Here is a 16,119-nt window from a genome sequence, read left to right on the forward strand (position 1 = left end):
TGTCTTCCTGGGAATCCCTTTGCTGCTGCTTTTCCTGGATTTCAAATGCTTCTTAATGCTCTTGGTTACTCTCTTATTTTGGTGATAGTTATCTACCAGATTTGAAAGGTATTTTTATTTATCTTCATGGTTTAGAGCTATCATACTGATTAAGTGCCCTGGGTGTAAAGTCCTGAAATACCATTACTATAAGCCTTTTTTCTTGGACGACTTTATTTTCTCATAGAAGTTTCTTCATCCAGGTGGAAGGGGAGGGAAGGAACAAGTGTGGGTGCTGGCTTTCTGGGAGTCAAGTAGGGGAAAGAAATGAATATCAATACTTCCTTATATGAATACTTCCATATCCAGTTTGGTTTTTTTTTCTTTCCCCACACCCACTGTGGTGTAGGATTGTCCCTACTTATTAAACCTGCCTGATACCATCTCTCTGAGAGGTAAGGGTAAGGCCTCTAATATTGCACAGTGGTATAGTGGTAGGTGAGTAGTCACCAGTGCTTGGGATTACTGAGGTTTAACTGCATCTTTTAATGACTCTTGATCGATTCTCTATTCAGCTATACCGTTGCCTTTACATTTATGGCCACCTGATGCCTCTAGTTCCCTTGCTTTTCTTTTTCCATTATTGCATACAGATTGGCTTAATTTCTTTCTTCTTGTAGATGTTTACTTTTCAGCTTTCTCCAGCCTGCTAACTCAGTTACCACATTCCACTTTTTAAATCTTATCAAGAGGTGCCTGGGTAGCTGTTGGTTAAGCGTCTGACCTCAACTCAGGTTACGATCTCATGGTTCTAGGATGGAGCCCAGCGTTGGTTCCCAGCTCAGTGAGAGTTTGCTTCTCTCTCTCCCCCTCTCTCTGCCCTTCCTCCCACTTGTGTGTATGCATTCTCTCTCTCAAATAAGTAAATACAATCATAAATAAATAAATAATGTCATAAATCTTTATTTTTCTTTGTGGATTTATCCCTTTTTTTCCTATAAAGTTATTTTGATACATACTGGAGACTTTGGACTGAATGTTTGTGTCCTCCCAAAATTCATATGTTGAAGCTTTAATTTCTCATTGTGATAGCCTTTGGGAGGTAATTGTATTTAGATAAGATCATGAGAGTGAAGCCCACATGATGAAATTGGCACCATTCTGAAGGGATGAAGAGATCAGAGAGCTCTCTCTCTTTTATAGGAGGACACAGCTGGAAGGCAGCCATCTGCAAACCAGGAAGAGGGCCCTTACGAACACCCCACCATGCTGACACAGTGATCTGGACTTGTAGTCTCTAGAACTGTGAGAACAGTTCACACATGTTGTGAGCTTGGTTGTCTAGACTTCAGTATTTTCTGAAACACATCCTCTTAAGTCTGTCATTTTCTTTGCCCTGTAGACTTAGCTTGCCTCGCTTTTACACATTTTGGGAACTCAAGGCTTCTGTGTTTACAGACTCTCTCTCACCTGACGGTGCGTTCCTCCTTATGCCACCAACCTGTCAGATTGTTGATGGTAGAACTGGCTACCTTCTTTTGTACATTTTTTCTGTCAACCACCATCTCTGTGTATAGGTATCGAGATAACTGTGTATAATAGTAATGGGTGACATTCAATTGAAGTTTTCAGATCCGTTAATTCCAGCTTCCTATACTATCATTTTATTCTATTTCTGTGCAACTCTACCAAAAGCTTGACATTTTCCACATTTCTAAACTTTGAAATAGGGAGAAGAGATCATAATTGGTATACTTGGTAGATACAGAAATTTGGCAAATTGTACATACTGATTTTAGATTTTATTCATTCACACATAGCCAGAGGAAGCCTAGTGGTGCATTTCTGCTTTCAGGAATATTTTATTTTATTTTATTTAAAGATTTTATTTATTTATTTGACAGAGAGCACAAGCAGCAGGAGAAACAGGCTTCCTGCAGAGCAGGGGAAGCCTGATATGGGTCTTGATCCCAGGACTCCAGGATCATGACCTGAGCCAAAGAAGGTGGCTTAACCAACTGAGCCACCCAGGTGCCCTTCAGGAATATTTTAAATGTAGCACTGTAATCACTGGAACATTGTGAGGAGGTTTTGAAGATGTCAAACAGGATGAAGTATTTGCTGGAAAAACTAGTAAATTTTGAACTAACATATATTTTATTTTCTAAAGCTTTAATGAGGTTACTGAACAATAACACAAACTATAAAATATTTTTAGAAATGGTAGCTAGAAATATAATGAGAATGATTATGAAGTGAAAGTTTAAAAACTTCTGGGCTACTTAGAACAGTAGACTGGTCAGTTAAATTATTTACTTGGTTCTTCAGATATTGTATGTTCTATGCTTCCTTCAAGGAACTTTCAAGTAACTGAATCCCATTCTTAAGACTTGACTATTTGGCATTTCATTAAATTTGTAGTCATTATTGTATTCATGAGTGTTTAAATGTTATCTGTTACGTGTTTCTGTGTTCATAATTACTGAAGCAGAGTATGTGTTCTTGTTTTCTCCTTTTTCTTCTTTCTGTTATATTCTACCTCCACCATAGTCTGAACTATGATGTTGAGTGCACTGTGATTCAGAAAATGCCTAACTTACATCTTTTAGCCAGTCAGAGCCATGGTTTGTTGTTATAATCTTAAAAGAGAAACTATTTTGTAATGGAAAAAACATTGTGGAGTTACAATGTTTTTGCTAAACAGATAAGGAGATAAAAGATTGATGCTTTTAAAAGGAGGAAAGAATACAGAATAAATCTTGGAAATGCAATATGTAGATTCAATTCATCAAATAAGTTTATTACTACATTGGCCAGAGAGGACTTTCTCCTCTCTAAAAATAAGATTATTTATAGGAGAAGAAATTGAATGACTTTCTGTACTCTGTCAGGTAGAAGAGGTGGTATATGTGATGTGATCCTGTCATACTTGAATTCATTTACTGAACAAAAATCAAGGATAGAAAATATTATTTTTATATATTCTTACGAAGAATGTAAAAGACTGAACCAAATAATTGATATTTTCACTAGATGTTTACTTTTTGATGTAGGCAGTTTCTTCTAGCTAACATAGATCTGAGGTAAATTTTTGCTTTTCATAAGAAGCCCTGCTGGCTGTTATTATCAAAGGCATTGAAAGAAGTTAATTTGAGATACTTTGAAGGAAATGTCAACATTATTTTATGATACAATATAAAAATATTTTATCACATTTAATTAACTACAACTATTCATGATGAGAATATACTTTTGAATAATGGAGGCAGGGAAAAAAGTAGTAAATGCCTTCCCTAAAACTTATTTTGGTGGGGGTTTTTGTGCTTATGGGCACTTTCCTACTAGTTAAGCTAACTCTAAGCATTTGATAAAAATATTAGAGCTATTTTTGAAATATATTTATGTATCAGCTCGTTTGTAGGAATAGTTGAATGAAACTTAGTATTTGGTAACTATGCTCTTGTTGTGCTCTTTATCTGAGACATCTTCAAAAAAGTTATTTGAGTAGAAAAATAAAAATAACAGGAGTCTCCCACCAGCCAGAATGGATATGTTCATCTTTTTGCTCTTGGGGATAACACTTCCAAGAATATAACTAGCTTTGCTTTTGATTTTCTACTTTTTTCTCCACAGCCCCATGATTTTGATGAATGTCGATTTGATATTAGTGTAAATGATAGCGTTTGGTATCTTCGTGCTCAGGATCCGGATCACAGACAACAGTGGATAGATGCCATCGAACAGCACAAGGTATGGGCTCCAGTGTTTACCTGTTCATGGAGGATTAGGCCAGAGACTGATAGTAACTCCTGTAAAAAGTTTTGAGATGTAACGTGTTATTAAAAAGTTGAATATTATTTGAGTGGTAAAGATTAAAGCAGTATAGACACAAGTTTTTGAAATGATTATTTCCTAATATTTGAGTTGTTCTAAAGAAATTTGTTATGACAAATATTTTTAATTGTTTTTTTTTAAAGATCTAATTGGCTTTATTAAACAATTCATGAGTTGGGCAGCACTCCATCTAGCAAGTTGAGAGGTATACCAACAAATGTCCTTCATTGTTAATTAAAACAAATATACCTTTTTAAAATAAAAATATATCTTGATTTTTATACTTAGGATATGCTTCATAGTGAATGCCTTTTGTATTATCTGGATAAAAGGTCCTTGAGATAATACTAAATGTATAACTGTAATATTTAGAAGCTTCAGTGTTAATTTTTATAGTGATCTATAGCCATTTGGATAATTTCATAGTATACACGTTTGTAAATCATTTAATTTGTTTCAAATAGGAAGCTGTTTAGTAGTAAACCTTTAGAAAGTATTTCTTACATCAAATGTGTAAGCCACATTCTTGTTATTTAAAGCATGAATAAGGGGCATCAGAGTGGCTCAGTCAGTTAAGCATCTGTCTTCTGCTCATGTTATGATCTCAATTTGAGGTTATGGGATAGAGCTCTATGTGGGGTCCCTCCCTGCTCAGCCCAGAGTCCGCTTCTCCCTTTCCCTCTGCTCCACCCCCATGCTCGCTCTCTCTCTCTCTCTTTCTCCCTCTCCCCACCTCTCTCTCAAATGAATAAAATGTTTAACAAAAAAAGTAAGTGCTATGTAGACTAAAGAAACGTTTGATATCAAATCTGCTTATTAGCTATTTTAATTTATTATGAAAAAACAAGAAGGGATGTAAATTCACGATGCCATTCCTGAGTGTGACTTAAAAGAACTTTGTACTGGGCTGCCTGGGTGGCTTAGTGGGTTAAGCCTCTGCCTTCAACTCAGGTCATGATCTCAGGGTTTTGGGATCAAGTCCCACATCGGGCTCTCTGCTAGGGAGGGAGCCTGCTTCCTCCTTTCTCTCTCTCTCTCTCTACCTCTCTGCCTACTTGTGATCTCTCTCTGTCAAATAAATAAAATCTTAAAAAAAAAAAAAAGAACTTTGTACTTACTCATTCATGTGTTTGTCTGTACTTGTTTGTTTGGGTTTCACAAAGTTGTAGTTGAAATACCTGTTTTGGTCATTTAACAGGTGCAAAAACATGTACCCACACAACACGCACACACTAAAACAAGAAAAACCTGTCTGGTTTGAGGTATTATAGACAAGTTCTTTTTGATAGTGATCATGCATTAGCTTTTATTTCTTGATTATTGATAATGAATTTTTCCTGGCATCAAGAATACTTGCCATGATGCCCATTTTTTCCCCCTCTGTTTTAGCTTAAGTATTATACTGATTTAATTTTTTTTTTTTTTTTTGATGTTAGGGCACCTGGCTGGCTTGGTCACAAGAACGTGTGACTCTTGATTGCAAGGTTGTGAGTTCAAGCCCCATGTTGGGTGTAGAGATTACTTAAAAATAAAATTTTAAAATTTTGTGAACGCTATTTTGATTTTATTACTTCAGAAAAGGGTCTAAAAGTGGAAAAAATGAGAAACAGTTTTATTTAAAAGAGATGAGCTAGAATTCCAGAATCTGAATGCTCTGGATCTAGGCTGCCCTGGATTCAGACACTACATCCTCTGCTATGCACCATATACAACTTTGGGTTTTGTGATAATTTACCTCTTCTTGGTGTATATAAGGTATACAGGAAGTAATAGATATAAGGTTACTTACCAGAGTGGCTGATACATTTTCTCATTTATGATAGTAGAAAAAGAAAGGGCTTTGGAGTGACAGCTGAATTTACTGAATTATACCTGTTGTTTTTGGATGAAGAATTCTGCATTCAGTGAGAGTTACAAAATGTGCACATAAGGAGATGGTATTGTGTACTTAATGAAGCCCAGTCCTCTTACTAATAATTAAAGGTCTTATTAAATAGAACTAATTTTTGTATTTTTAACTTAGGGCTTAAAGGCTTAATCAGCTGATATAGATTACAGGGCTGGTATTTTTCTGTTTTAATCAAGCATATTTTATTTTGCTTATTTTTCTTAGTAAAGCCAAACAAGTATTCTCTGCAAGTTCCCATTTTGTATTTTTTCCTTGAGTGGAGAATAATGCATAAAGCTATATTTCTTCCATATCATTGATTTCTTTGCATCTTTGAACAACAGATAGATACAATTTTGGGGTCTCAGGCATCTGGATGGTTTAGTCATTTAGGCAGCTCACTTTTGGTTTTGGTTCAGGTCATGATCTCAGAGTCCTGGGATCAAGCCTCACTTGGTGGGGAGTGTGCTTGAGAATTTTCTCTTTCTCTCTTACTCTCCTCTCTTCCCCCTTGCACATGCGCACTCCCTCCATCTCTCTCAGATTAATAAATAAATCTTTAAAAAATAATAATAGGGCGCCTGGGTGGCTCAGTGGGTTAAAAAGCTTCTGCCTTCAGCTCAGGTCATGATCTCAGGGTCCTGGGATGGAGCTCCGCATTGCTCAGCAGGGAGCCTCCTTCCCCCCCTTCTCTCTCTGCCCGCCTCTCTGCCTACTTGTGATCTCTATCAAATAAATAAAATCTTTAAAAAAAAATAATAATAGTAATAATCTTTGGGTCCAGAGCAGTGTGACTTAACCTGAGAGAAGAGTTTGGGTGAATTTAAGTTCTTAGAAAAAGATTAAAAAATAAAAAGATTCAGCAGCAGGATTTCAGATTCATTGTATGGACTTTTCATTTCTGATTTCTAAGAATAGTTGATTCATAGACAGTGAAGGAGATATCATGTTAATTGTTATTATTAACAGTTATTTAATTGTACTATAAGTTAAGTGATATGTGCCAACTAAGCAACATATCAGTGAAAATTTAAATTGAATATGAATTCCAAAAATAAATTGTTTGATTTGCTGAACTAATTTTTAGGAGGAAGAAAATTCAAATGTGATCACCACATGTATTGAACAAATTTTTTCCCCCATAGACCAGGAACAGGGAGGTAGTGAGGAAATTTTTCCTAATTCATTCTTCAGTATCACTAAAGAATATTGAATGTAGAACCTAAATTGAGTAATTTTTTACTATTTATGCATGCATTGTTATATTGATAATTCATAATAAATAGCATATAGTTAAAGCGTGATGATGATGATAGCAACAACAGTAAGAGCTCCTGCTTACTGAGGATCATCCAAATACTGCTTACTGCATTATATATTTCATGTGTTTATTTTCTCCCTACTCTCCTAAGAAGTGAGGGAAGTGCTATTTTATATACAGGAAATGAGGTTTAGATTAAGTAACTTGCCTGAGACTCTACTTACTACCTTTTAGTTCATGGTTTCTTTGGATTCAATTTTATGTTAATTCTGCTTTCTATCAGTTCCACTGGTAAACTGAGTATTTGGAGGGGCGACTTGGTGGTTCATTCAGTTAAGCATCCAACTTTTTTCTTTTTTTTTTTAAGATTTCTTTTTTTTTTTTTTTTAAGATTTTATTTATTTATTTGACAGACAGAGACCACAAGTAGGCAGAGAGGCAGAGAGAGAGGGGGAAGCAGGCTCCCTGCTGAGCAGAGAGCCTGATGCGGGGCTCAATCCCAGGACCCTGAGATCATGACCTGAGCCAAGGGCAGAGGCTTAACCCACTAAGCCACCCAGCTGCCCCAGCATCCAACTTTTTATTTCAGCTCAGGTCTTGGTCTTAGGGTCAAAAGTTCAGGCCCTGCTTTGGGCTCTGTGCTGGATGTGGAGCCTACTAAGGAAGAAAAAAATAAAAAAGACAAGTGAAAATTTGGAAAAAATTCCCATAAGCTTACCTCCTATAGATTAGATTGTATCATTTGAGTTCTCCCATTATGTGTGCAAGACAACTAGGAACTCATCTTTCTGCCCTTGGGCTGTCAAAAAGAGCATTATATTATTTTGACTAGCATTTGGTGGATTCTGAGGTCTAATAATTATGGGAATGAATCTTGGCACTACTGCTTATGCTACTTAATAGCTGTGTGACCTTGTTAAGTTCCTTGGAGGAAAGATGACAGTATGCTGTTTGTGTACCTTCCTCCTCATACCACCCTCACCACCCTCACAAAAACAGAACAAAAACAAAACAAGCAAAATAACTCTGTCATGATAAACCAAAATTGTTGTACTACAAAGTTGATGAGTTCCCTTTCTTCCAACTCATAGAGTTCTATTTACAGTTACTTCCTCATTATACCCGCTGCCATTACTATGACACAAGACACTTGGAACAGAGGGCCTTTTTCTCTTCTGATGTCATCAGATGGGACTGCATTCCTTTTCTTGCTCTTAAGCCTTTGTTAGGGCTTCCCTGACAGGTTTTGGTTTTTTTAATTATCTGGAAGAAGTTGGAGGTTTCTGTTCTTTCCTTCCCATGTGGCCCTTTTACTCATTCTAATAACTGTGTATATTAATCTGTTTAACACCCCCACACACTCACATACACCAAAAGTTCTACACCAAAAGTTCTATATTATAGGACTTCTTTAATGATAGTAATATTGTAGTGGTAATAGCTAAGATTTTTGAGAATTAATGTATGTCAGATAATGGGGATAAACATACTTTATCTCTTCTTACTCTCATAGTCTTATAAGGTTAACATTATCCTATTTTTATAGATGAAGAAATTGAGACACAGGTTAAGTAATTTGTCCAAGGTCAATTTGCTAATTAATTAGTAAAGGAGCCAGCATTTAGACCCAGGTCTTTCTGACCTGAGAACCCGAGCTTTTGGCCAACAAGTCCTTCTGCCATCCTATAAGTATGTATTTATGTGAAATATATTTTGTTGACTTAAACTGTCAGACTTCTTGAATCACAATATTCCCATGGTTTTTGTATGTGTTCGTATCTCTAGTGTTTATTTTAGACCATAAGCTAAAGATTTAGATACACAACTTTGTAGGAATCAGCAAAGCATTAGACTCATTGATTTTCTAGTTGAAATAATTTATAGTATTTTGTAAAGCAGATTTTATGGGGGAAATTTATGATTTATGAAGTTTTTGTTTTTCTTTTAATCTTCATGTTTGGTGTAAAAATGATTTTTGACAGAAATACAGTAGGTTCTGTATTCTCTGTCTGGTGCTGTTTTTTCTCCTTGGTATTCATTCCAAGAATAACTTGCTCACTAGAAGAAAAATTTTAAAAAGATGATTCTTTGATTTAAATGTTGTCATTATATTCGAAGTTGCATAATTAGTTGTGACAGTAGACAGTGACCCTTGTGAAAGAAAGATATTCCTGAGGTCATTCTTAAATCCAAAGATTCTATTTCGATACTGAGGGGCATATGTATACCAGATCAGTAATTTTATTTTGAAATAGTGTGGTTGTTTTATTGTGTGGAGTGCATTCGTATTCTGCATATCTCCTTAAGATTTGAGACACTACTAAGTAAATGATTTTTTTTTTTTTAAAGATTTTTATTTATTTATTTATTTGACAGAGAGAGATCACAAGCAGGCAGAGAGGCAGAGGCAGGCAGAGAGAGAGGAGGAAGCAGGCTCCCTGCTGAGCAGAGAGCCCGATGCGGGGCTCGATCCCAGGACCCTGGGATCATGACCTGAGCCGAAGGCAGCGGCTTAACCCACTGAGCCACCCAGGCGCCCCAGTAAATGATTTTTATTTTATTTTATTTTATTTTATTTTATTTTATTTTATTTTATTTTATTTTATTTTATTTTTTAGAGAGAGAGAGTGAGAGCAAGCAAGAGAGCTAGCAGGGGGAGGGACAGAGGGAGAGAGCAACAGAAAATCTCAGGAGACTCCCCACCCAGTGGACTCTATCCCATGAACCTGAGATCATGACCTGAGGCGAAATCAAGAGTTGGGCCCTTAACCAACTGAACCACCTAGGCACCCCTAAATAAGTGATATTTAAAGACAAGGTTTTTGTTGCTGTTTTTTTAAATCTCTGACCATCTCTCATGTTGTCTTGAGATCAAATGAGATGGTGTTTGTGAAAATTACTTGAAAACTAAAAGCTATATGAATGTAAAGATTAAGATGTTTTTATTTGGGTTAAACATATTTTTCTTCTAGATGTGTCTGTGTGTTATCAAAAGACCTCTGTGAACATTTTTTGCATGATTAGCTTTTCAAAGAAGTGTGATTATTTAAAAGAATCATAGGATTATTCCTGCCATGTGATTTTGACTAAGCATAGTTTCTTTTTACCATGAAAGAAATATACTCCCCCACCTCTCAAAAAACCTAGCAGGAGGACTGTTGTAGTACTGGCAGATGTAAGAATCATGTTGAAAAAGTTACATGCTCTTTGGCTCTGACAGTTTGTTTGTGGTAATCATGACATTCCTTTATTTCTATAAGGGAGAACCTTAGTAGATCTGAAATTTTGGTGATCATGGGTCATGCAGACTTTCCCTACATTTTGGACATTATCCAAGACATGAGGAATCATAGGAAGATACACAGTAAGGGAGGAAGAATCCAAATGATAATTATTGTAAGTGTTTATTTTCTGTAATGGGAATCTGCAGGCAGGTGTTTTATCATTTAATGTTTATAGATTTATCAGTATCCCTTTGTGAAGGCCCACTAATTCATATCTGAAGCTCTGTTGAATACTTTCAGAAGAAAGGTTTATTCTCAGCCTGAGAAGTATAGGGATTTCTGAGGAAATGAGATGCAAAACAGCTTTTGAGATGAAGTTACATATTTGCCTGAAATGAGATGGAGTATGAAAAAACTTTCTTACCAAAATATTCTCACGGTTGAGCCACCTAAATGATGCCCAAGACTCACTTCAAAGACCTCTTAAAAACTGTGTTGTTCTTTGACATAATGAAATAATTTTTCTCATGCTATCTCTGAGACAACCTGATCTTGGTGCTTTTTCTCTATTTTTAAGAGCAGTTTCTGCTTATTTGACACTTTAATTTCTTTGTCTTAAATTTGACATAAGCTTATTAGGAAACTATTTTAAAATAGCTATATGGCAGAATATACTTGTTAGTTCTTAGCACTTCTTAAATATCTAGGTCATATAAAGTCATATCTCTGTCATATTTAATCAACTGTAATAACTGGAAAATGTCCTTAACAGATACTAGAGATTCTTTCTGTATTTGTCTGCTTTATAAATGATTATCATAAAACTTGACTTTGTATTTTGAGTCTGGTTTACTTGGCAAAGACTTAAGAATGCAAATATAACTTTTTAACCACATTTTTACTTTTGTTTTTATTTATGTAAGTGATCTCTACCTCCAAAATGGGGCTTGAACTCAAGAGCCCGAGATCAAGAGTCACACACTCCTCTGACTGAGGCAGCCAGACACCCTAGTGTATTATTCTTTGTATAACTAATTTCATGTGATTTGTGGATTACATCAGTTTTCCATTTACCTATTTGCACCATATCATGGTGACAGAGGGAAGAAGATGGAATCAAATTTTACTTTTCCTTTACATTAATGAGTTTTCATTTTTGAGAGAAGTACAAGTCTAGCAGCTGCCGGAGCAGTCAAGGATCTGTCATTTTTCTCATGTAAGTTGTAGAAAAACCAAGTAGTTGGGAACACAACTGGACTACATTAACTAGCAAAAAACTTCCTTATGTTTCTGGATGTTTCTCCCATTAAGGTTAAGAATTTGGTCACTTCCTACCAGTACGAGTTAGTTGCTAAATTGCTTATACTGGTAATCTGTACGTGGTTAGTAAATTTTCTTTTAACACCTAAATATAGATCGTACACACTGTCAGCCAGCACTTTCGAGGTTTGAGGTGATACCAAGGAAAATAAAATACCAACTTTCTTTAATATTCATAGGGTTCTGGAATAAAAATAATTTAACTTTGTAAGTTTTTGTTACCTGGATTTTTGAAAGCTGACTTTGCCTGAGCTGACATCTGCATTTTGTACTTCCATATGATGCCTAAATACTCAATAAAGTATATCATATACTTTATACTTTTCCATATGATAAAGCATATCATATAGAAAAGAGGGAATGTCATTAATTTATATCAGCCATGTTTTTTTTTTTTTTTAAATCTGTGAAAGGTCTTTATCTTTTACCAAGATAGTAAAAGAGGAATCCAAGGATTTTACCTCAGGGAGAAAAAGATATTTAGGTAGCTGATCATATTAACTTTGTAGCCAGTTGGGATATAGCTTAACAACATTTTATGTCAGAAAGATAGGGACTGTGGCGCCTGTGTGGCTCAGTGGATTTAGCCTCTGCCTTTGGCCCTGGTCATGATCCTCAGGGTCCTGGGATGAAGCCCCACACTGGGCGCTCTGCTCAGCGAGGAGCTTACTTCCCCCCTCTCTCTCTGCCTGCCTCTCTGCCTACTTATGATCTCTCTCTCTGTCAAATAAAATCTTAAAAAAAAAAAAAAAAAAAGAAAGAAAGAAAGACAGGGACCTTTCTACAAATCAGTAAGAAAAGTTTACACAGCTCAAATTAAAACAAAAATAGCGAAAGACTTGAACTGGCACTTCATAAAACAGGATATTCAAATGGATAATAAACATATAAAAAGGTACTCTGTGCTGTTAGTCATCAGGAAAACACAAATTTAAACCACAGGAGGTACCACCTTCTACCAGGCAGTATAACTTTAAGAAATAAAAAGGAAAAAAAAGACTTAATATGATGTGTTGATGAGGATGTGGAGCAACAGGTGTAAAGTGGTACAAACACTTCGGGAAACACTTTTGCAGTATCTACTAACACTGAACATAATTGTCCAGATCAGATGAATATTGAAAATTCCAAAATATTACACAAGTATTGATTGTTGTCATAGGTCCATTTATTTTAATTAAGGTTTTTAGGTTACAGGGAATACAAGCCAACCCATGTTGATCTTGAGAAATGGGAATATTGCCATGAACCAGGAAAAATTATAATGCACTACTTGCAAAGAAAACTGGATCTGTATACTTAACTCCGAGTGGTCTTATTAACAAAATTCAGTTACTCTCCTATCACCTGCCTCCCCCACCTACAATTAGTGTAGCTTAGTTTCATTTTGTTCTTTTCTCTCTTTCATAGTTCCATTTATCAGTAACTTTTGCTCTCCCATCCTACTCTTGGTTTCTTTTTTCTTGGTTTATCATGACTTTTTCCTGTTTGGCTTCTTTTCAGCTTTAGCTCCTACTGCTAACTGCTCGAATCTCTTGGCATTTCTCAAAGTGAATGTCTTAAGAAAATTTGATTGCCTGCTCACTCCAGGTTACTATGAATTGGCCACTCTTGGTCCATTTATAATAAATTACGTATTTACTTGTGCTTAAAAGGTAAGGTGGGATCGGCAGTTATACAAATAATAATGTTCTGAAAATGTATAATTTTGTATAGCATTTACCAAATTTGCAAGTATTTATAATACCATATATTTGCTGACATGGGAAACAAAGGCAAAAGAAAAAAATTAAATGTCCTTACTGCCTACAGCCCATTGACAAGTCCTTGAAAAGGCAGAGTGACATTTCTCTAGGAACTCAGCTGCCTCAATGTTAGTACTTTGCTAAGGGCAAAAAGATAATCTTATCTTAACATTATCCTAATCCCCCAGGATCCTATAAATCTCCTTTAATGTACAGAAATTACAATGGAAACTACCTTTATCTCTTACCCCCCAAGATACATGTTGGCAGTCCTCCTCCAAGCATATGCTCCACTGTTATACTTCTGAAGGGCCTCATGACTAAGGTTTTACTAGGCAGTGATAAATGACCTTTTCCTGACAATAGCCACCCCCCCCCCCCCAGCGTTCTGGAAACTTTGTTTCCAGAATCCCTTGGAGGCTTTTGTCTTCTGTAACCCCCTCCCAGCTTGAAGGTACATAGTCAGTCACACATGACAACCTCAGTTCAGCTCTTGCTGCCTACCAGGTTCTGTCTCTGTGCTTTAATAAAACTGCCTTTCTGCACCACAGACATCTCAAGAATTCTCTCTTGGCCTTCAGGTCCAAACTCCATTTTCTTTTCCTTTTTTTTTTTTTAAAGATTTTATTTATTTATCAGAGAGAGGGGCGGGGAGAGAGCAAGCACAGGCAGACAGAATGGCAGGCAGAGGCAGAGGGAGAAGCAGGCTCCCTGCTGAGCAAGGAGCCTGATGTGGGACTCGATCCCAGGACGCTAGGATCATGACCTGAGCCGAAGGCAGCCGCTTAACCAACTGAGCCACCCAGGCGTCCCCTAAACTCCATTTTCTACGTCACTTGCCACTAACAATTTAGATGAATATTACTAGATTTTCAGCTTATTTTTCTATCCTTTATTAGTCTATAGTTAGCTTACAAAATATTTCTTTAGATAGGAAAGATTTTTAAAAGGTAGTTAATCTAGAGTTCAATAGCTGTCATATCATTACTGTAGAAAATATTAAAATGAGGCTTTATGCTACAAAAGTCATTTTTTTTTTTTACTGTGTTTGTATTTGAATTTTTATTTAATCAGGAGGAAATATTTCTGACAGTTACCAAGACAGATGGGATTCTGTTTTTTTCTGTTTGATGTACAAAAGTAGTGGTGGGTGGCATAGCTTACACATTTGACATCAGTGAAAACTATTCTCTAATTTTACTTACTGAGTTTATTGGACATTATCTGGGAGAAAATGTTTTTAAAAAAAATCAAAGAACACAAAACTGCTCTTTTCATCAAATCTTTTTAACTCGTAGCTTTAAAAAAGATTTTGCTCACATGGTCTTATTGTCTGGTAAATATTCTGGGTTGATTTGGAATTGAAGGATGAAAGAAAACTTTGGGTTAGAAACAGTAAGAATAGGTAGCAAAATAAGTGAATATCCTACAGGTTAAAATGTTACCCTAGTTGAAAACAATTCTTGCCATTTTTCATTCACAGAAAGCCTATGACCTTGACAGATGAGCTAAGATTGTCTATACGAGTTCTGTCACTGTTCATTTTCTAGACACTTTTTCTTTTCAGAAACATTCCTTTGATCTGTAGAGGGATAGAGGTGTAATTAGGTATTGTCATCATTTAATTCTCTTTCTTTATTTTCCCATTGCTTTTCTTTAGTTCTGGTCACTGAGTGACTTGTTTGGATAAATTCTCCAGCTTTCTAACTAAAATCCTTTCTCGTATAGCCAGAGTAATCCTTTAAAAATAGATATCTGATTCTTTATTTCTGGTTTTAAATCTCGTTTGGCTTCCTATTTCCCATAGGATCAAGTCCATATTTTGCTTATAAGGTACTTTAGAGGGAGAAATAGTATTACACTAAACTCCTGTCATACTCATTTACAATCCATTATTTAAAATGTGTTACATCAGGATTGCTCTAATGGGAGTCTTTTGTTCTAACATATGTCTGTTGTAAGGAGATGTTACGTATTTTGAAATAGTGGAACTTATTTCCTTGTAGGAAATAAGAAGTGTGCCTCATGGGACGCCTGGGTGGCTCAGTTGGTTAAACAGCTGCCTTCAGCTCAGGTCATGATCCCAGCGTCCTGGGATCGAGTCCCACATCGGGTTCCTTGCTCAGCGGGGAGCCTGCTTCTCCCTCTGCCTCTGCCTGCCATTCTGTCTGCCTGTGCTCGCTCTCTCCCCCTCTCTCTCTGATAAATAAATAAAATCTTTAAAAAAAAAAAAAAAAAGAAGTGTGCCTCATAGTGAAGAAATCTTTAATACTTTGTAATATTTATATTATAAGTGCTTGATAAATGTTAAATACTGTATTCCCCTTCAACCCTAATATAGGCAGGATATTTCTTTATATTACTACTCTAGAAACACTTTGTAGGGGAAAATAAAATTTAAAAAATCTAATAGCAAATCTAACAAAGTATCACTACTACTCTTTTAACTTACTTTATGGTTTGCCCCCCAAAAAACAAGCCAATGCCTATTTTCTTTCAGAAGAAAGCTCTGTAGGCATGGGATTAAAAAGTCATAATTCTGTTCTTTTTATCTAATTGCAAAGAAGGGACAGTGGCAAAACTTACTATTTATTTGTTATTGTTAAAATTTACTATTTTAGTTACTGTCGCTTTTTGAATACCCTCAAATGTTCCAGAAATTGAAAAAACAGGTTTTACAATGTTTAAGAAGTATTTGCAGGTTTGATGAAATGTAAGATTATAATTAGCCAAGGAAACAGAACCATAAATTCTTCTCCACAAAGATCCTAAAAGAAATATAGGCACATAAAACAGTGGTCAGCAGGGGCGCCTATGTGGCCCAGTGGGTTAAAGCCTTTGACTTAGGCTCAGATCATGATCCCAGGG

The 16,119-nt window shown here is 35.9% G+C and overlaps 1 protein-coding gene across 2 annotated transcripts in view; it reads left to right on the plus strand.

The window, feature by feature from the left end:
* The window catches only part of CERT1 (ceramide transporter 1), a 113,230-nt gene that overhangs the window by 32,656 nt on the left and 64,455 nt on the right, over positions 1-16,119 (plus strand). For both annotated transcript variants that reach the window (XM_082724962.1, XM_082724961.1), the window contains exon 3: positions 3,613-3,729. In XM_082724962.1, coding sequence (XP_082581088.1) covers positions 3,613-3,729 — 117 coding nt within the window. The remainder of the gene's footprint in view (positions 1-3,612; positions 3,730-16,119) is intronic.

Source organism: Mustela nivalis, assembly GCF_964662115.1.
Source record: "Mustela nivalis genome assembly, chromosome: 3".
Classification (NCBI taxonomy): Eukaryota; Metazoa; Chordata; class Mammalia; order Carnivora; family Mustelidae; genus Mustela; species Mustela nivalis.